Source organism: Neolamprologus brichardi, chromosome 23 (assembly GCF_056152115.1).
Source record: "Neolamprologus brichardi isolate AB-2024 chromosome 23, ASM5615211v1, whole genome shotgun sequence".
In the NCBI taxonomy this organism is placed as follows: domain Eukaryota; kingdom Metazoa; phylum Chordata; class Actinopteri; order Cichliformes; family Cichlidae; genus Neolamprologus; species Neolamprologus brichardi.
Genome location: NC_142125.1, coordinates 1,770,580 through 1,791,880, shown reverse-complemented (window position 1 = coordinate 1,791,880; position 21,301 = coordinate 1,770,580). Strand labels below are relative to the sequence as shown.

Here is a 21,301-nt window from a genome sequence, read left to right as displayed (position 1 = left end):
CGTAAATGGGAGCGAGGGAGCGCTCTGATCATTAACCTATCTTTGACGTGTTTTCTCCGTTAATGCCGTGAAAAGTGCTTCGGCAGTATTAAAAGAGTGAACGAGTTCATGTACACGCTAAGAGTGCCCTACACGCTTGTACCTTGGGAAACGTTCGTCTTTGTGAGTATTAATGTGTTCAGAAATAACTTTTATATGTGTTTACCTGGAGTTAGCGGCAATGCTAATGTAACGCACGTGTTAAGCTAGGCTAATCAGTAAGTTTGTCATTAAGATGTGTATTAGCTAGCAATTTATTTTCACTTTCTGTATGTTTCAGTTACAAATAAGAAATAGCAAAGAGAAGCCTTGAGAGAGGATAAGGCTTTAAAGGATCTTCAAGAAAAGCAAGCCTTGTGTGGAAGATCTGTCTATTTTGTTCGCTAGCTGTCTAGCTTCACATGGTCACGTGTCGTGAGGGCAGCATAGTGACCTCTGTAGCTCCTCTGTCGGGGCCTGTATGTGGCATCAGGGCTGATCCTCTCCAGAGAGTGCTGTTCCTGCCAGAGACCGTTCACACACTGGTCTCCGATGGTAGAGAAGGAGCGCTTCATCAGCCTGCTGTCTGCAGACATCCCAGGCTATATACATGCAAAACAACCAGAAGACGCATTATTTAAGTAACCAGGAATGACACCAATGAGCACACGAACTCTCTCTGGTGTCTGTAATAGTCATTTAAAATGTGCGGGCAAATTGTTTCTATTCACTGCTGTCGAGGAGCAAATACAAGCATATTAAATGCGCCCTGTGTGGATTTTAATAGTTTATTGATTTTTAAAGCACCTACTACTATACGATTTGTTACTGAATATAGGTTTGAATAAAGGTTATTACTCTTTATTACCTGAGGATCAGCAGCCAGCCTGGGCATGGACGACGCTCTGATAGATGCTGTACGCTGAGGTGATTTCATTAGCGTTGGGTCCTGCCGGGCCTGCTGCATCACTTGGTTATACGCTACTACCTCTGGGACCTGCACAAATACCACAGAGGAGCAGGCTGAGCAAACCTTATACACTGCTTTTGCTCAGACTCGACATTCAAACATCGAATCAACTGAAAATCAACATTTTCTCAACCTTTATTGGAACAGATGATTTAGATTTCATAACAGCAAGTTGTTACCAGTGTGTGTAAATGATGATGGTGGTGGTGAATGCGGTAGGGGTGGTAGGGTGAATGGTAATCATCTTCATCGTCTTCCTCTTTCTCCTCTCTGGGGCGGGACAGCGGTTGCAGGAACATCTCTTGGGGAGAGATCGGGCTGAGTGCCACAAAACCTCCTCTGGTACTAAGTGGATGCAGAAAAATATCATGGGCCCGTTTGCTTCAACAACCAGAATTTGTATTCTCTGCCATCATAAATAACTGAAAGCTTGTAACTTTTGGAGGAGATTAAAAGTTTAATATTTACAGAGCAGATCCAGCACTATGCCTTAGGAATGACAGGGATTTGGCATTGCATAGGATTTCTTGTGGAAGAGAGGAAGCATCCATACGCTGGAACATAGGAGCGTGTTTCTACGAGGAGACAAAGAAACATGGAAACAGGAACAGGTCACTAGGATAAACATACAAGGGTAAGAAACATGAAAATCAAAGGGCCTCCTAACAACACTGCTTATGATACATATGTAAACTAGGGGTGGGGGAAAAATCGATTCTGTGTAGTATGGTGATATTTTGTTTGCTAATAATGTATGGATACAGGGACAGCAGAAATTGATATTTTGTTACAAAAAAGGTTTTTGTGCTCTGACTTCAGAGCATGTTGATCCTTTTTCTGAGCAAGAATCCTGACATTCCTTCACTGTCCAAATGTGTTTAACTTGTTTTAGGCAGCAATAAACATGACAGTTTACTTATTTTAATTTAAGACATGTTTTATTTTAATTAAGTTTAAAACTTTTTTATTTAATGTAAAATTATATTTAGTTTTAATTTACTTTCAAATTCTTCAGTTGCTGAAGGGGCTGCATAGTTTTCATAAACTGCATAGTTCAGAATAGCTATAATTGTACCAGATGGTTGATTCAGTTAAGTTGGACTAGACTGTAATACAAACCGTTCAGTTTGTCAACAATCAAACTGAAATGAGAGAAAGACTGAGTGTGAGACTTTGATATTAGAGAAAATGAATATTGATAAAGTTTACCGTTATGTACAGAATCTGAATATCGCAAAATATTTTAAAAAATTGCAATAATATCGTATCGTGGGATGTATGGTGATTCCCACCTCTAATGTAAACATATTTAAACAGCTGTTTTATGTGTTTTTATGTGGCTCAGTGCTGCTTTTAAAACATTTTTTGAATGTCTGTGTAGGTTCTCGGTCATTCGGGTCATGATAGGTCATGATAGTCTTAAGAGCCTGAGTTGAGTTCCAGCTGAACTTCTCTTTAGCTTCTTCAAGACATTTCACCTCTGATCCAAGAGGCTTCTTCACTTATAAAAACTGATGGCATTTAACCTCTGCAGGGTTGTCCTCATTTATCGTGAGAAGGTGAAAGTTGCAAAAGGTCCTCGACAGCTGTGAAGCTGTGGGTATAAGTGTGGTTCGTCGTGGTTACTGTTGGAAGGACTGATCTTGTGGCCACAGGGCTTGCAAAATCGCTAGCCCAACTTCCCGGGGCTGGCGATTTTTCCAGTTGGGCTACCAAAATCTATCCTCTGCCCTGCCCGTCGGACTATCATAGGAAGGAAAAATATATGTCAATGCTTTTGCATTTATTCGGCAATGTAGCTGGGTAATTATGTCATTGGCATCGATGAGCCAGAATTTGCGCTTGTTTTTTGCTTTCACTTTGCAATCGCGCGAACTGTGTATAGAGAGCGACAGCACTGATTGGTGAGTGACGATCATTTTCGCACCAATTCCTCTGACATCGTCTTATCAATCGTTAGCTCACTATGCAGACATGACAAGTGAAATCTCCTGCAGCTTAAACATGTGAGAGGTTGATCGCGCAGAGAATCGCTGAGCATTATGTGAGTGCGTGTGTAAAAGCAGCAGGATATATATTTTAGTTCTGCTGAGCCAAATAAGACAGGTCAGGGTGAAGAAGTGACAGCCAAAGAAAAGCTTACCACAAAACGGAAAAGTTATGACAAATCAGACTATAAGGCAAAAAGAAAGTGCAGCTTTATGGTTTCATGGACAAAAGAATTTCTGTGGCTGCAATATGACGAGCTAAATAACCAGGGGTGCACATAAGTGGTCCGCAGGTGCGCGTTCGCTGTCAAAATAAAAAACGCGCACAAGATAAGAAGTTGCAACGCGTGTTTGCGTACATAAGATTTTCTGGAGGAGGACAGACATTTGTTTAGAACTCTTAAAGATGTCGAAGAAGCTCCTTTAAGCAATTACTGTGATGTTCCTCCACCTCCAAAGAAATGTCAGGAGTCCGAACCACAAAAGAAGCACGTATTCTCGGAAAAGTGGTTGCAGGAGGTGAGCTGGCTTCAAACAAATCATGAACGCACAGAGATGTGGTGCAGAATGTGCCGTGAAAATCCCACTGTAGCGGACAAAAACAGCCTTTTATATGGACACAAACTCGTGTTGCAACTTCTTATCTGGTGCGCGTCTTTTATTTTGACAGCGAATGCGCACATGCGGACCACTTTTGTGCACTCGTGTAAATAACATAATGTTCTGCCGGGTGTGTTGTTGGTTTTCCCTCGACTGGGACCAGTCATTTTAAGAAAGGCCCCCATTAGAACCCATGAGAAATGCAAGAAATGCATTATTGCTCAGTCTGCAATATCTTTCCCAGAACAAACACCAATTGCAAATAACATACTAAAAATAAACCTGAAAATCTGTTTAGAACAGCTACTATGTTGCAAAGAGTGAGCTACCACTGGCACAATGTAGCAGTCTTTGCAAACTTCAAAAAGCAAATGGCCTCGATCTTGGTTCCACTTGCCTCTTACCCGTGACTTCAGTGGAAATTTCAGATTCAGGATCTGACACAGACTGATTCATGTTCTACACAGTTCTTACAAGTTCATAGAAATTTCTGTTCAATTAGAACCAAGTATTGGAGTTGATGATTGTAATTTTTATACAATGTTGTAATTTGTTTTTCAACAATTTTTTGATTAATGTTTTGTTTCCTTTACAATATTATACTTTAATGTATAATATTGTAAAGGAAACAAAACAGGAAACAAAACATCAATCAAAAAATTGCTCTCTTTTTTATTCGGGCTACTTAAATTTATTTTGGGCTTCCAAAAACTGAAGAGTCCCTGCCCGAAGGGCTACCAGGGATTTTGAAATTTTGCGAGCCCTGGGCCATGTTGGCATGGTCCCTGCGAGTGTTTGTGTTTTACGGTTCAGATTTTTGTGAAGCTGTAAGCAGAGTGCTGTGATAGCACTGGAGTCTTGACCTATAATCTCAAACTAGTTTCTCAAACAGGATAAATTCCTTGTACTCAAACGGTCTCCATAATCACTAGATGTCAATCCAGTAGAGCACCTTTACTGTGGAACAAGAGATTCACACCAACTGTGCAAGTCCATCATGTCAACATGGACCAAAATCTCTGAGGAATGTTTGCAAGTGCAACTCACTGCTGGAAAGATGCACCTAATAATAAAGTGACCAGTGAGTGTGTAATGTCTTTGTTGTAACGCGTTTGCTCTCTTCCTTTCCTGGTTTCCTGCGAGCGTGTGGATGTCTGCCTTTTACTCTGCAAACCACAGCACATGCAATTATATTTCGTCTCGCCCGAGTCTGATTAAGTTAAGTTTTACTTTAATACTGGGCTTGGAGATGATGAACATTTTAATTAAAAAATAATAACCCTAAGAGCCTAATTTAATATGTAACTATGACACATTAACATCAGTGGGTGAACGGCGGTTCAGCAAGATGATCATTTAAAAAAAAAAGCACCTGTTCCTCCAGTTGCTGTCGAAGCTTCTTGGCTTTGCTCTGCTTGTAATAGTCCATGATCATCATGGCAGCATAGATCTTACCGATGGTCATGTCACTGGCTGTAAAGGAGAAGGCAGAAAGCAGTGAGACGTTATCCACCTCTATCAAACTGAAACTATTTCACTGAAATAACACCGGTGATGGCTCGTAGTGTAATGCAATATATTATTTTACTGGTAAGTCATGATGTTGATTTTACCTTTGTGAATTGGAACCAGTAGGTCCAGCGTCTTCTGAGAGAGATGAGGCCAGATCACACTAATCTCCTTCTGCAGATCCAAATCCATCTGATTCCTATCTTCCCCTCCTTCAGATAAAAAAAATGCCCAAAACACAAAATTAGACACAGAAACTGACCCACGTTTAAATAAACGCACTGTGTGTCTGTTTCTGTCTAACCTCTGGCTATCTTGACTTCAAGGGCAGTGCGGATGAGGGCCATCAGGGTGGAGGTGAAGTGGACCGTCATGTCATCGTCCACAGGCATGTTCATCAGCACGAGTCTCTGGTGACATCAGCAAAGGTTTCATAGTCAGTCATAATTCACAATCCCAGCCGGCAACGGCACAACACGGCACAGTGCAACCCGAGCAACGACCAACGGCGTGACTGCTTATCGCTACATGAATTCTGATGCAGGGCTACGTGTACTCAAGCTAATTTTCCAAATGCTAATTTAGCAAATGTTAAAATCAAAACATTGCAGAGATGAACAGAAAGCCAAAACATCACATTCATTATAAAAAACAACTTTATATCAGTGTTCCTCATTTAGATATCAAACATGGGGCTAATTAACGGGAAACGGTTTCCCTGTAGCTTAGCTTTAAATTTGTTTTAGTTAAATCCAGTTTGAATAAGATTCCTGTGATCAATACAGGAGGAGAGAAAAGGCAAGCGGATCATTATTTCTTTAAATGAAGACAACATTTGTATTTAATGTCAAAATAAGACAGAAATAAGACATATTTACTTGCCCTCTTTTGTCCTTCTATACTTGAAGGTTAAAAAAACATGCACATGCGATGGAGCATGCTTGCAGCTTCACTCAAACAGCATGCATAAAGCGCACAAACAACGAGGCAACAAGAGGCTGTGGCAGGAGGCACGTGCAGACGGGTAGATGGAAGAAACAAAAGTATGAACGCCGGGAGATCATCTGACAACAGACGCCGGCAGATCCAGCATGTCGATGTTTAACAACTTTACGTCTCCTCTCTGGCTAAATAATCAACAGCAGCAACAATCTGTCTTTCATCCGTCCGAGTTCTCTGCCAGGATGCAAAGCAAACAGGCAAATCATTACTGTAGCGCCAACCATGCCCCAGTGGACACATACACAAACTTAAAACTGCTTCAACAAGCAATACTGCATCATATGATCGACACACACAAAAATGTTTGCCTTTTTCAGTGTGGGACACACAAAACGATGTTTTACAGAGCTCATCTCTGCTGATTGAAATATGAAGGTGGTGCCTGTTAGTCTTGGTGTTCAGTCTACCTTATATGCCACCTTGGAGGGGCATTTCTTGCCCAGGCCTAGAGGTGGTGACATGTTGGTCAACATCTCATACATGTCAGTGTAATGGATACGACCACTGGGGGCGCCAGGTAGCCATGAAGAATGAGGGAATGACGAAAAGAGAGGGAAGGGAAGGGAAGTGGACAATGTTGGAGGTGGAGGAGAAATTGAAAGACGATGGAGGTGTAGGGGAAGTGCAGTCCCGAGGGATGGTGGAGGAAAAAGAGGGGTAAAAAAAGAAGAATAGAGGAGATACAAGAGAAAGGATTATTCCAAGGCAATCACACACGAGGAGACTAAAGCAGGTTGTTTTCTTTCTATGCTGCCAAAGGGGCATAGAAATCTGGGAAAGGAGAAAACCTTGGACAGGATGAGAAAAGGAATGACAGCCTTGCAGGATCTGGTGTAAATACTAAATACTTACATTGGGCTGTGTGGGAGTGGGGAAGAATGACAAACATCTTTAAACCAGATCCAAAAGGTAGAAAGACACCGGACTCCCTCAAATTGGTCAATTATTATATCAAAATGAGACTCGAAGCCTCAAAGAGGAGTTTTAGTGTAATTAAAGTGTATCTACTGATTTACAGCTGTGTGGAAATTGAGGGACGTTATGTGCCTTAGTACCCTAAGACTGAATTATTGTCATTCTTTGACCCGATTAACACGCCCCTAACGATCAAGCGGCGGGGAGGGGGGTCACAGTTGGTGAAGGGAAGGGAAGGCAGGAAAAGAGGAAGTCAGGAAGGATCCAACATCAAAGAGGCAGAGGGGAGGTTTGTTGATATGGGGGAACCAAACCTTGCAAGCCACCCTGTGGGGGCAGTTCTTTCCAAAGCCCAGGGGAGGTGAGATAGTGCGTACAACTTTGTACATCTCCTTATAGTGGATCCTACCACTGGGAAAAACATACAAGTCTTTAGTCATGGTGTAATTACAGACTCATACTATAGTGCACAATAAGGGCCAATGAGGCGCTGTCCTCGAACCCAGCAGGTTTAGAAATTGCAACAATAAATTGGTGGTGAATAAATCACATTAATCGATTCTTAATCGTCTGATTTTTAAACAAAGCAGTAATACTTCCAGCAGACACAGGTCACTCTCACATTCCCCAAGTCCTGAAAAAAGAGAGTTAGTTATTGTTTGCTTTGCTAAACCCACTGTGGTCAGATCGAACATGTAACAGATATCAGATGATTATAACAGATATACCAGGATTGATAGGTGGATATTTTGAAAATATTCCACATTTGTAGATGCAGTTTATTGGAGATGGTTGAACCTCTGTATAATTCTGCCTCTCTGAGATGCCTGTGAAGTCCTCGTAGTCAAAGGAGCTTGGAAAGAAAAGCATCTGGACTTCTTTAGGTTGCTTGAAGACGTTTCACCTCTCATCCGAGAAGCTTCTTCAGTTCTAAGGTCAAATGGTGGAGAGTCCCAGATTTAAACCCTGTGGGAGTTTCCCCCCAAAAGGGACAATGGACCCCCTAAATGATCCTCTACCTAATCACACGAGCCAAGGTGTGAAGACGGGTGTAGGTCACAATCAGCCGAAGTTTCTGCTCGTATGATAAAGAAGAAGTAAAGTCCAAACACTTTCTTTCCAAACTCCTCAGACTCTGAGATCCCTTTTTAGACCCAATAATGTATTTGACCTGTTACTAACTGGGCCTCAAGAGTTGTTGGGAGTTGGGAGTTCGCCTTGTAATCGAAAGGTTGCCAGTTCGAGCCCTGGCTTGGTCGTTGACACTTCACCCGTTACCTACTGGTGGTGCTCGGAGGGCCCGGTGGCGCCAGTGTCGGCAGCCTTGCCTCTGTCAGTGCGCCCCAGGGTGGCTGTGGCTACAATGTAGCTGCCATCACCAGTGTGTGAATGTGTGTGTAAAGTGCTTTGGGGTCCTTAGGGACTAGTAAAGCGCTATACAAATACAGGCCATTTACCATTTACTAACTAACCCAGCAATTAGTTGCTAAACATTCCAGCTGTTTCTTTTTAGTAACAGCTGTTTTGGCTCAACGTGCTGCTGTCATAAAATCCAAAATGAGCTCATCATTTTCATTAAATAATCACATTTTATGTGTTTTATTGTAAATAAAATATGTGTATATGAGACTGACAAACCGTTGGATTTTGTTATTATTTACATTTCACGCAGCATTTCAGGTTCTGGAATTGGGTTGTGTAATCATAACGTGGATCCTATTAAGACATGTTTGAAAAAACAATCTGGTTTGAATCTTAGAAATGAGACGTATCAGACATTTAATCCATTAATATCCAAATATGTTTATTGTTCGCATGTTTAAGGTGTCTCCTATGTATATGGCCATTCTCTAAGTCAGTGCGATTCATGCTTCACATTTCTGCATCATACTTGTGAAGGTTGTAAGTTGCTGCTAATTTGGTGGAGAATTTTTCACCATTTTTTCACGACTGCAGAGAAACTTTCTTCTCCTCTTGTCTAATTAACAGGCATTACCAGTGATAACGGCGTTACAAGTAACAGCATTACTAACGGCGTTGCTTTTTTCAGTAACGAGTAATCTAACTAATTACTCTTTCTATCGTTACAACACCGTTACCAACAAGAAAATGTGGAGCGGTCGCGTCACTATATTTCAACAAACAGACGGTTGAAGCTGTGTTCAGCTTACTGCATGTAAGTAATCTGGGCGCTACAGCTTTTTGGCAAAACACCTGGAGCTCAGGAGGCAAAACAACTGCATGAGTGCTGCTGTTTGACTGAGGAAGAATAAAGTAGTCGTGGTAAGCCAATCACATGACCACTTAAAGACAAAGCAACAAGGTGATATATACCAGTTTATAAATTGTGTTGATGGGCCACATAAAATCAGACTCATGATAAACAATATATACGCGTTTTTTCCTCAATAGTTTCGTCACGTTTGCTGTCTAAGGACAGCGCAGCGAGCACTCTCTGCTTATGAGCAAAACATAAAAAACAAAACAAAAACAGCCCGTTTGTGTTGGTGGAAAAATGCACTATGTCGACCAATCAAAAAATTATATGGCAACATGACATTTGGTTGTTTAGGAAGAGAGAGAGAGAGTTTTGAGATGTGAGAGATTTGTGATGTTTAGCGTGTTTGCAGTGTGTAGTTAATGTGTTGTCTTATGTAGTTAGTGTGTAGTGTTGTGGATAGTTTTGTGTTGTGTGTCAGAACAATGAGGCGACTGCTGTCTCCAGGTAGAAACAGGAGTGACACACCTGCTGCTGTCAGACCTGCAGGTATCAGCTGTGATGTTTCCTTTATAGTGGACAGAAATATTTGCAGTGGCACAAATAATTTGTGTGACATCTTATTGAAGAACAGCTGATTGTTCTGTTGTTTGCAAAACTTGTGCATAGGATTTTAAAATTGATAATTTCTATTTGCATTTAAAGTTATGAAATATGATCATTAAACATGTTTGTAGTTGTTACAGTAAAAAATATAACTTTCTACTCTGATTTTATGCTTTTTGTCTGATTTTAGATCAATTGTGTTAATACAGTCTGTCAAAATGAAAACATGACTATAAATTCAGACACGTGAGGTTGTGCTGAAAAGAATGATACCAAACAAGACAAAGTAACTAAGTACTACTGAGTACGGTAGTTTTTAAAGGTGAAATGTGGAGGGAAAAGTAGTAAAAAATGGCCAATTATACCCTGAACCCCAGAGTAACGCAATAGTTACTTTTCAAGTAATTAATTACTTTTAGAATCTTGTAACTCAGTTACTTTTTTGAAGAAGTAACTAGTAACTATAATTAATTACTTTTTCAAAGTAACTTGCCCAAAGCTGGGCATTACTCTTCACAGGGAATATTCATGAGCATTACCAGAGAGCACTTGAAATGAAATCTCATTATTCCCTTAAAGTAAAAATATGTGAACGTGCTCTTTTCAGAGACCAGTTCATGTATTTTCACAAGTTGGTCTTTAAAGGTTCGGGGGGGTGTAGTGGTGTACCAAAGTCGATGACAAGGTCGAGGAAGCTGTATTATATCACAGGTTTTCACATCATATCATAATCATAACACCACCAGTAGATCAACTTTTGTGTGTAAACTGGAGTAAAGACTCAAGGATACTGACCAGGCAGCTCGATCGTACTCCCCCCAGATTCGAACAAACTCATCTAGGTGGTGGGGACCCAGGATGGACGAGTCTCGGGTGAGATATTCAAAATTATCCATGATTACAGCCACAAACAGATTCAGCATCTGAATGGAGAAAGCACAAGCTACATATACATGTGCCAAACGTGCTGTGGGAAAAATTATGATTATTCTTGTTGCAAATAAACAAAGGGGTGAGCGATCGCCAAGATTCTTTTCTCTTACCAGGAAGGAGCTAAAAAAGATGAATGAAACAAAGTAGAAATAGGCAAAGTCGGAACCACAGCCTCCTTCCGGGTCTGTCGACTCTGATTGGAGCAATGGGTCCGTTTCACACTTCTGTCCTCCCAGACAAGACAACATGATCTCCTGCCACGACTCCCCAGTAGCACTCCTGGATACAAACATTAAACGACACCAGGGGGAGGAGTAGATGTCAGGACACAGCCTGCCATCTGGAGGGTGCAACCACAGTAAGACTTGCAGCTCCATTTCAGAAACAGCTTTTAGATGTGAGATTTAGTTGTTTAGTGGATAATACTGAATACTGCAGCCACACGATGGAAAACACTGGTTAGAGAAAATTACTGCGACCCTGTCCAATGAACGTGCACGGTAAACTTCTGACCAGCTGATCACCACAACTATCTGCGGATAAAAGCTGAGTGCAGTTAGTGGACAAGCACAGATTTGTCCTTACTGTAAAGAGGATGCGGTCCAATTTTTACTGTAATGTGACAGAAATTATGCTAATTTATACAGTTGTTTCTTTTGCAATGTTTCTAAATGTTGCACTAAATACTTAATAGACTAAAACCTTGACATGTTCTGAATGTATGAGTCAACAACCCAGTCTGACCATTTTTCATTGATGTTTTTTTTAGTTTGCTCATGTTTCCTTTGGTGTCCTAGTTTCTTGTCCCCAGCTCTCCTGAGACATTTTTGTGTTCTATTGTAAATAACATATAGATGAGATTTGTTCTTATTTACCTTTCCTGTATGCGCCGTGTGGTTCATGGTTCTTAGTTTCTGTTTATCCAGAATTATTTTGTCTACTTCAGTAGTTCTGCTGCCTCGGAGTTTCTTTCTGAGTTTCTCCTGCATTTGGGTCCTTACTACGGTGGCCCTGAGAGGCCAAATGGACTGCAACTTCAGAAAACACTTGCAACATTTTTCTTTTTGCAGCATTTTTCTTTTTGCAGCATTTTTCTTTTTGCAGGTGTTTTTCTTTTTGCAGCATTTTTCTTTTGGCAAGTGTTTTTCTTTTTGCAGGTGTTTTTCTTTTTGCAGCATTTTTCTTTTTGCAGGTGTTTTTCTTTTTGCAAGTGTTTTTCTTTTTGCAGCGTTTTTCTTTTTGCAGCATTTTTCTTTTTGCAGGTGTTTTTTTTTTGCAGGTGTTTTTCTTTTTGCAGCATTTTTCTTTTTGCAGTGTTTTTCTTTTTGCAGTGTTTTTCTTTTTGCAAGTGTTTTTCTTTTTGCAGGTGTTTTTCTTTTTGCAGCGTTTTTCTTTTTGCAAGTGTTTTTCTTTTTGCAGGTGTTTTTCTTTTTGCAGGTGTTTTTCTTTTTGCAGCATTTTTCTTTTTGCAGGTGTTTTTCTTTTTGCAGCATTTTTCTTTTGGCAAGTGTTTTTCTTTTTGCAGGTGTTTTTCTTTTTGCAGGTGTTTTTCTTTTTGCAGCATTTTTCTTTTTGCAGGTGTTTTTCTTTTTGCAAGTGTTTTTCTTTTTGCAGCGTTTTTCTTTTTGCAGCATTTTTCTTTTTGCAGCATTTTTCTTTTTGCAGGTGTTTTTCTTTTTGCAGCATTTTTCTTTTTGCAGGTGTTTTTCTTTTTGCAGCATTTTTCTTTTTGCAGCATTTTTCTTTTTGCAGTGTTTTTCTTTTTGCAGCATTTTTCTTTTTGCAGCATTTTTCTTTTTCCAAGTGTTTTCTGAAGTTGCAGTCCGTTTGGCCTCTCAGGGCCACCGTACCTTCCTTACCTGCTACACAGTCATCCTTGAAATTTATGACACATGAGAACAATGTTGAACATCAACACAACTCAATCACTCAACGCTTTCTTCCAGACATCTGTGTACACTAATCTGTTAAAACTCTCAAAGTGTCTGCCAAGCAATTTGATAACGAGGTAAGAAGTTCAGTGCACTTGACTCAGGGTAGCCGGGGACACTGGGACAGTAAAGCTCTTCGCTACTGTAACCTCGCGACATAATTCAAACTACAATTCAGAAACTTATTTAGCAGCTGAACTGGAGCGCTGTTAACTGAACCCACATTTTTAGATTACATAGCTTCCAATAGTGCATCTATTTTAATCAGGTTGCAGGTACTGAAGTGTCCTACCTGAACAGCAGCATCAGAGCACCAGAGAAGGATTTAAAGTTGTTGTGCTGGTTAATGTGCTTCTCCTCGTCCAACTTAATGTTCCCAAACACCTGATTGACACGAACGAGGACAACCTTACTGTCACTCTGAATGATTTATTTCACCATAAAAATACACCTAGGATGCAGGGGAACTTCTCACCTGCATGCCAATGATGGCATAGATGAAGAAGAGCATGGCAATGAGCAGGCAGACGTAGGGCAAAGCCTTAAAGGACTGAACAAAGGTCCACAACAGAATACGGATGGTGTAGCCTTGTCTTAGCAGTTTAATCAGACGGGCTGCTCGGAACAGCTTCAAGAAACTCATGTTGATCGTATCAACAAACTGGCAGAGAGACACAAGACGGGAGAAGTTGAATACTGTGACAGCATATTGAAACAGAGGAACATTTAATAGTGCTTTTTTTTTTTTACCTGCAGGTCTACCACGATCTCAGTGATGCTGCCCAAAACGGTGATGAAGTCAAAAATGTTCCACGTGTCTCGAAAGTAGTTCTGTTGAAACAGGAAAAGCTGTTCTGAGTCGTTTCCAAACACTTGTTGAATTCACTCTAAGGCTTTGCGTGTTTTTGTCTCCTCTCACCAGAAAGCCAAAGGCCAAGATCTTAAGGATGCACTCGACAGAGAAGAGAACAGTGAACGCCGTGTTCAGGTGCTTCAGCACAGCCTCGTACGCCGGCGGGGCGGAGTAATACTGAAAACACATGTAAATACAAATCTTTATTATGAGGAAGCTAAAGAAGTCTGTTCACTGCGCATCAACCTCTCTGACGGGTGTGAACTGCACTCTGTAGATCTGCAGGTTGATGGAAGATTCCTCCAGACCCATAAATAGTACCTCTGTCTCTGCACCTCTCATCTGTCGCACTATAAAAGGAGTCATTCCTCTGGGGGCGGCGGCCACAGTTAATGAGGTCATGCTAAATAGCAGCGCACGGACATTATAGATCAATATTTAATACAGGCTGAGTCACTGAGCGCCTGTCTGTCTGAACAAGCAGCACAACCCCAGAAGAGGCCGGATCAGAAAATAAATACTGCAAAAACATCAGCAGATCCAAACGCAAACATCACAGCGCGTTCAAGCGGCGCCGAGAGACGAGCACATCCTTTATTTTACCGCAGAGTGACGCACCTCGGCTTATTTTAAACCCGAAGTGTTAACAGTCGCACTTTCATCACAGAATATGTTGCTGAGAAGTGATGCAAGGTGTGCTCTCCTATCAGACGGATGTGTGGAAAATAACACACCAGACTAGTCAGTGCAGAGAAAGGAAAGACGTGAGGCAGATAATAGTCCTTCTGCTTTCATTTATCACTAATCTAATGTTCTGCTCTCATTAAAAAATGCAAAATTTAATAAGTTCTCTGATTTCTTTCCTGTCGTTTCCTCCTTTTCCTCACCTTCATCATCAGGACGATAGTGTTGAGCGCGATCATGGCCAGGACGGTGTACTCGAACGAAGGCGACACGACGAAATGCCACAAACGGTACTGGAACGTGTGCCGGTTCTGCGGCATGTATCGGGTCAGGGGCTTGGCGCTGATGGCGAAGTCTATGCATGCCCTCTGAAATGCAGAGAGAACGACAGTTAAAACACGGCAGTGAGCACAAAGAATCAGCCGGAAAATAAATGTGAGGAAATTCTGATTAGACAAAAGCAAAGAGAATGAATTGTGTGCTGTATTTTTGATTGATGGGGCTTTTCCATGTCTGATCTTTAACATGCCAAGAAGAGCTGCGAGCAGCATCCTAACTAGCATATTTAATTTCACTAGATTGTACCAATACTGATTCCTGCATGTCATCACCTCATTCTTCTCCAGGCTGCACTCCTCCATCATCTTATCTCCCTGCTCCTGGAAGGTGATGATGATGAGAGCCACAAAAATGTTGACGAAAAAGAACGGGAAGACGACAAAGTAGATGACGTAGAAGATCGACATCTCCATCCTGTTGCCGTGGCTCGGACCTCTGTCCTCTTCAGTCACATCCACAGAGTGCTGCAGAACCCTGGGAAATCATATCGTGTCGTGTCATGTCGTGAATGTCATATCGTGTCGTGTTGTGTTATATGTAGTGCCGACGTAGGACAGTTTTCCAATTTCATTGTACTACTGTACTATGTATGACTGTGCAATGACAATAAAGAGTTATCTTATCTTATCTTAAAAGCAGTGGTGCAATGCTAAACCAATGCTGATATAGATGCTAATCAAACCATGACCAACAAGAACCAAACAGCCTTCATATCGGTCCCCAAAACCTAAATCGGTGTGTGGAGGAAATTTTGAAGAAGCTCCAGCAACGCCTGTGGTGTAAAGAGCGACATGTAGGGATGGGTATCGAAACCCGGTTCTTGTTGAGAACCGGTTCCCACTGTTTCAATTCCTTGGAATTGTTTGCCATTTTTGCAAACGATTCCCTTATCGATTCCAGTCACCCCGAATGACGTCACCACACTGCGGAGCGCCATTTACCTGGCAGGAAACACGGCGCCTAAGCGGCTCAAACGCTCAAAAGTTTGATTATACTTTACGAGAACGGATGACAACAGGACAACTTGCAATACTTGCAAAGTAGATATTTCATTTAAGGGAGGAAACACTACGAATATGCAAAAGCATTTGCTCACAAAACACACGATGACCTTAAATGAATGTCGTGTTTTTAATTCCGCTCGACTTGTGAATCTCAACCCAGCAGCAGCGGTAATGTTTGCACGTCCTCTCCCGTTAATGCGGCAGGTAGCATCTCCTTTCAGGCCAGGACAGACGAATGTCACCGAGCAGTGACTCAGTTTGTGGTCAAAGGTTTGCAGCCATTGTGACCATTTGTCACAGCAGATGATTTTCAGTAAGTGAATGTGTTTAATTGTAGGCAGGGACATTACTGGATATTCTTGTGTATTTGCTACAGAATAATTTATGTTATACTTTGTTATTGCTACAGAAGAATATTTATTTTATTATTTTACATTTACAATTTTTTTCCTGGGGACCCTGTGACACCCCATTGAAGAGCCGTAGGCTGTGGATCTCTTAAGATCTCACTGTTGGGTTTGTAAGGCCATGTTACTCCTAAATTTCTATCTTGTTCAAAGAGAAGATATAAAACAAAGTTCTAAGCTAATCGACCTTAGTGTTCTCCTTTTTAAAAAGAATCGATAAAGAATCGAATCATTAAACAGAATCGAAAATGGAATCGGAATCGTGAAAATCTTATCAATACCCATCCCTAGCGACACGTTTAGTCATCGGTGACGCCCCTGATGAAGGCTGCAGACCAAAATGCTGCTCAAGCCAAAACGACAAAGTCTAGAAGCGCTGCTGGAGCTTCAGCCTTCTTCTCCGTGCCTCCTGGAAGTAGTGAAGTTGTGCCAGAAAGCGTTACTCTGTGCAGGAAATTTTCTCTTTCTGAACATTATTAGATCATGTGTTACAGCAGCTTTTTCTTCTGAAATTGTTTTTAAGAATTAGTTGAACAATAAAGAATTAGTTGAGCAATATAGTCATTGAGTGAATCACATCTAATAAATTTCCTTCATGAAAGGTCACATTGGAACCAGAGGACAAGCCAGATGTTAAATTGTTATAAATGCACATAAAATTAAACAAGGCTCCAATGAAAGAAAGCTGAAATTGGCACGAATATCTAAAGTGAACTCACTGAGGCCATCCCTCTCCAGTGGAAACCGTGAAGAGAGTAAGGAGCCCCCAGATGACGTTGTCGTAGTGAAACTCATGCCTCTTCCACTCTCTTCTCTTCACCTCTTTCTTGTCTTTCCCATAGTCAATATAGTAACCCCTGAAGGAAAATACAACCATCATGGTGAGGTTGTTTTTGTCATTGTCGTCTCTGGTCTTGGTTTCCCTTTGCCCCCTGCTTCACCTCCCACCTTCAGCCTCAACTTCAACCACACCCAACTCAACACACAGACGTTCATACCATCACGCTTACATATTTATTAGGGGTGCAACGATCCACAAAATTCACGGTTCGGTTCGATACTTTGGTGTCACGGTTCGATATTTTTTCGATACAAAAAAAAGTTCATGCCTTTTTAATTTGTCATTTATTAAAATTATAAATATATATTTTAACTCAAAAGTACAGTTTTTAAATTTAATGTTGCTGAAACAACAAAGTAATAAAAAAATAAATCTATCTGATTGAGGAATCACTCATCTTTGGAAAAGAGAGTTTATTACAGAGAAATGTCTCTTTCCAAAATAAAAGCTATACTATACGCTTCTTCTGGGCTATATTCTCAGCAGCATATTAAACATATCAGGTCCCCATAAGGAGAATCATGTGCTAACGGCTGTCTAAATGACTCGGCTAAAGTTTGTAGCATGCGTGCTTGTTGTTTTTGTCTGCTTCCACTTGTCTTTGCACTAGGATGATGTCGGAGTAAATGTGCAGTCATATTCGTTGTGTTCCCACTAGTGCTGTCAGCGTTAATCTGAAATGACATTAACGCCACAACACGGCAAATCTCCGTTAACGAGCTACCGCGGATCGCCCCGTGCGTGGGGCTGGACGGCTAACACGTTAACGAGCTAACTGCGCTAACACACTAGTTCCCACCCATGTAATTGAGCATTGCGTGGCACATCCAACATATTGTTTTACTTTAGTCCATGACACGCTTACCTTCAGGGTCATACGTCACATGAAAACCAAAATAGTTCCAAACGCCAGATCTGAATGAGGGTGGGGGAGGTTCAGTTTGCCATGTTGCAACGAGCTTAACTTCTGTCTTGCTAGCTTGCGCTGCGCTCAGTGAATCTGCGCTCGACAGTGCAGCCTAGGCGGAGTAGTCGAACGCAGATCCACTGAGCGCTCAACACAGACAGCATCGTCAGAAGGAAAGTTGATAAAATAAATTAAAAATTTTGTATTGTTAGATACATATGCATACCGAACCGAAAGCACTGTATGAACGGTTCATTATTGATACGAGTATCGTTGCACCCCTAATATTTAGGTTTATTAACCGCATTCTCCTAAAATATTTTCAAGTTACAATTTAATTTATAAAATGTAGAGATATAAGAGAGCATTACTGGCAGTCTTTCTCTGTGTCCTTCGAACTATCGGTGCAGTAGAAAAACTTCCCCTTGAAGAGCTGAACAGCGATGACGGCAAAGATGAACATAAAAAGCTTGTAGACGATTAAGATGTTGAAGACGTTCTTCAGAGACGTCACTACGCAGTCAAACACCGCCTGGAAGAGAGGAACACATGTAGAAAGCCTTACATTCAGATTCTGGTCAACCATGGCCAGTCCCCGCTTCTTTATATTTTGCTTCCAGGAAGCCAGACCACCTCGCTATTTTTACAGCGGTCCTGAGCAATACGTCTCCAGGCTTTCTGACGGTATCAACAGCAGATTTGGAGATCTGATCAGTTAGAACAGGTCTTCACGCTTCAGTGCTCACAGTTTGCTGCTCATGGTTTATTACTCTTGTCTGTCTGTTCATTTTGTTTCTGTTCTCTCTGGTTTGCAACAAACAGTTATAAGAAAAACACAGAACAGACATTCATGTGCAAGGTTCCCTCTAATTCCTCATGTGTCAGAGCAAAAACTCCCTGAGCGGTCTGTTGGACCACTGTGAGCAACAGCAGATGTGTGCACTGCGGTCACGCCAGCATCAAATCCATCCAAGTTACATGTTTACTAAAATAATCAAATTACAGCGTTTACATTTCTGTTATAATACTTTTAATTAAGTGCTATAACTCACTTAACAATGAAAAAAAATCTTGTTCATGATCTGTAGCATGTTGGCTACTGGAAGTAAAATAAGCTGAATTCCAATTTTGAAAACACAACTTAACATTTTTTTTATAAAGCTCTGCGTGAAGTTCCTGCTGTGGTCTGGAGGAGAGTCCTGTAACTCTTTGTCTGCAAAATACGGTATATAATGACCAATGTTGGGCAAGCCATTTTGAAAAAGTAATTAATTATAGTTACTAGTTAAAAAAAAGTAACTGAATTTTGCAAACAACAAAGTTATTTGCAGCTATTTATCTAAAAATGCAGTCAATGCGTTTTTAAAAATAACTATTTACAGAACAATCAGCTGTTCTGCATCAAAGAGGATGCCACACAAATTAGTTGTGCCACTCGGAGGAGCCTGATACCTGCAGACAGCAGCAGGTGTATCACTGTTTTTAACCTGGAGACAGTATTTACATTGTAATCTGCCTTTAGTAGCTTTCTGGCAGCACATTCAGCAGTCACTCATTGTTCTGACACACACAGCAAAACTGTCCACTACACAACACACTAACTGTAGACACGCTAAACCTCACAAATCTCTAACATCTCAAAACTCTTTCTCTCTTTCGCTCTTCCTAAACAACCAAATGCCGCGTTGCCATGTCATTTTTTTATTGGTTGACATGGGATATTTTTCCACCAATAGGAAAGGGTGTTTTTTTTAACTCACAGGCAGAATGCTTTCGAGCGCTTTCCTTAGAAAACGCAGTTTTTACCATGTTTTCCCCTGGTAAAAACAACAACAACACTATTCAGGAAGAAAACATAATAAAAAACATAATGAACAATAACTCTCGTTTTATAAAAACTGGTATATAGTTTGAAGTCCACACTTTTCCCGTAAATTGCTGCTCACATCTCCACTGGTTGTACACGTTGTCATTAGTGTGTCTTCACTCCACATCGGCCACGCCGCTAAAACACTGGTGGCGGCACATAAGGACGCAGTCACAGCCTGTCAGCGACGTTGATTAGCTGCATAATACTAATGTGAATCGCATTATAAGTCACCGGTCACTGACTCACACTGCAAAACAACACAGAATGTTACGTATTTACTTTAATTTCAATCCTGGTTGAGCTTTTTTGTGCGCAGCGCAGAGTTCCTGTGCGCAGTGACCGTGTCGCACGCAGGTTTGAAGGACCATTGCATATGTAAGCTGTTGTAGTACACAGCTAACGCAGGTGTTATTGTCGGGTCTAACACGACGTAACTGTTGTTGGGATTTAGTGCTACATAAATAAAAGTGAACAGACATAACAGGAAACAAAGGAAACTGTCATGGTCCTGGGCCATGTTGGTCCAGTATTCTTAGTTTTCGTGTGTTCTTGTATTTTGTTCTTTATTTATGCCTTGGTTCCCTGGTTGTTTAGTTAAGATGTTCCTTATTCAGTAACCCCCTGTGTGCCCCTCTGTCTATCTGTGAACCCTCGTTTCCCCTCCTTGTGTTTTATTCCATGTTTTCCCCAGCCCATTATGTCCGTGCTCTCCCTCCTCCTGTCTGAACCTCTGTGTACTTCCTGTTTTACTTTGACAGTCTCTCGTCAGTATGCGTCATGTTGTGTTCACTCCTGCCCTGTCTCGTTACGATTATCTGTGTCAGCTGTGTTCCCCATGTGCCCCCACTTCCCTCGTTAACCCTCTGTGCATTTACGTCCACGTCTCCCTCAGTTCAGTGTCGCGTTCTCCCTCATGACTGTGCCCCTCCGTGTGTTTCCTCGTGAGTCACTTCCTTAGTACTTCCCAGTTTAGTTTCAAATTATTTTGTATCGCCTTTATCCTCTGTCAGCAATAAAGCTGTATTTTGAGTTCAGTCCTGTTTTCCCGTGAGTTTGCGTTTGGGTCCTCTCCTGCCTGCACACAGCCTGATCATGACAGAAACTCTAAACCTGAAGCAACGTGTAAGTTCATGCTTGAGCTCTGACATACAAATGTATGTGACTGTCAACATTTTTACCAAATTTAAATTCTATCTTTTACATTTTAATTTAATTTGATTTCTCTTTGGTGTAACTTTAAACTCTTAAAATCTTTTTTTTTTTAATGAACTGCTTCATCAAAACCAAAACAGACAAATAAGCCAACTACAGTCAAAAGCATTTCACACCTTTAGTTTAGGAAGCCTCTTGATGGTCTTCAGCGGTCTGAGGACGCGCAACACCCTCAGAGATTTGATGGTTTTAATATCCCGTCCTTTGTTATTTCTGTACAGAAACAGCGTGAACATCGTTAATGTCCCATTTTTGCCTCTTCTTCTTTTTCACCTTTAACCCACTGTCACAACATGTATTTTACAAATTTGGCATTCTGCAGAAATCTAAATAACTACATTTAAAGTGAGTATTTTTCATAAGAGAGGACTTTTCTTAGTCTTTTACCCCATCACATTGCTGCTGGTCAATCCCACAGAGGCATCATCCACAGACAGTTAAAGCAGGAGAGAGGGACATTTATAACAACAGTTACAAACCCATAAAGGAAATGG

The 21,301-nt window shown here is 41.1% G+C and overlaps 1 protein-coding gene and 1 long non-coding RNA gene across 6 annotated transcripts in view; one reads left to right on the top strand and one right to left on the bottom strand.

Moving 5' to 3' along the window:
* The window catches only part of LOC102793208 (voltage-dependent R-type calcium channel subunit alpha-1E-like), an 82,657-nt gene that overhangs the window by 4,421 nt on the left and 56,935 nt on the right, over positions 1-21,301 (bottom strand). For 2 of the 4 annotated variants that reach the window (XM_087836120.1, XM_087836121.1), the window contains 19 exons: positions 20,924-21,020; positions 18,097-18,257; positions 16,697-16,834; positions 14,839-15,040; positions 14,431-14,595; positions 13,610-13,720; positions 13,441-13,521; positions 13,166-13,351; positions 12,983-13,074; positions 10,870-11,038; positions 10,622-10,749; positions 7,317-7,413; positions 5,390-5,495; positions 5,190-5,297; positions 4,949-5,049; positions 1,457-1,563; positions 1,168-1,333; positions 887-1,015; positions 473-620 (listed from right to left, as the gene is read on the bottom strand). In XM_087836120.1, the coding sequence (XP_087692246.1) occupies positions 473-620; positions 887-1,015; positions 1,168-1,333; positions 1,457-1,563; positions 4,949-5,049; positions 5,190-5,297; positions 5,390-5,495; positions 7,317-7,413; positions 10,622-10,749; positions 10,870-11,038; positions 12,983-13,074; positions 13,166-13,351; positions 13,441-13,521; positions 13,610-13,720; positions 14,431-14,595; positions 14,839-15,040; positions 16,697-16,834; positions 18,097-18,257; positions 20,924-21,020 (2,492 nt within the window). Of the gene's footprint in view, positions 1-472; positions 621-886; positions 1,016-1,167; positions 1,334-1,456; positions 1,564-4,948; positions 5,050-5,189; positions 5,298-5,389; positions 5,496-6,494; positions 6,592-7,316; positions 7,414-10,621; positions 10,750-10,869; positions 11,039-12,982; positions 13,075-13,165; positions 13,352-13,440; positions 13,522-13,609; positions 13,721-14,430; positions 14,596-14,838; positions 15,041-16,696; positions 16,835-18,096; positions 18,258-20,923; positions 21,021-21,301 lie in introns of all 4 variants that reach the window. The other 2 variants (XM_087836119.1, XM_087836122.1) reach the window with 1 other exon arrangement.
* Positions 48-15,158, top strand: LOC148095948 (uncharacterized). Of its 2 annotated transcripts, XR_015717190.1 has the most exons (4): positions 48-162; positions 13,613-13,732; positions 14,443-14,662; positions 14,854-15,158. It is a non-coding gene; the product is annotated as an uncharacterized LOC148095948 (long non-coding RNA). The 2 variants fall into 2 exon arrangements; XR_015717189.1 differs by lacking the exon at positions 48-162 and having other exon boundaries at positions 13,431-13,732.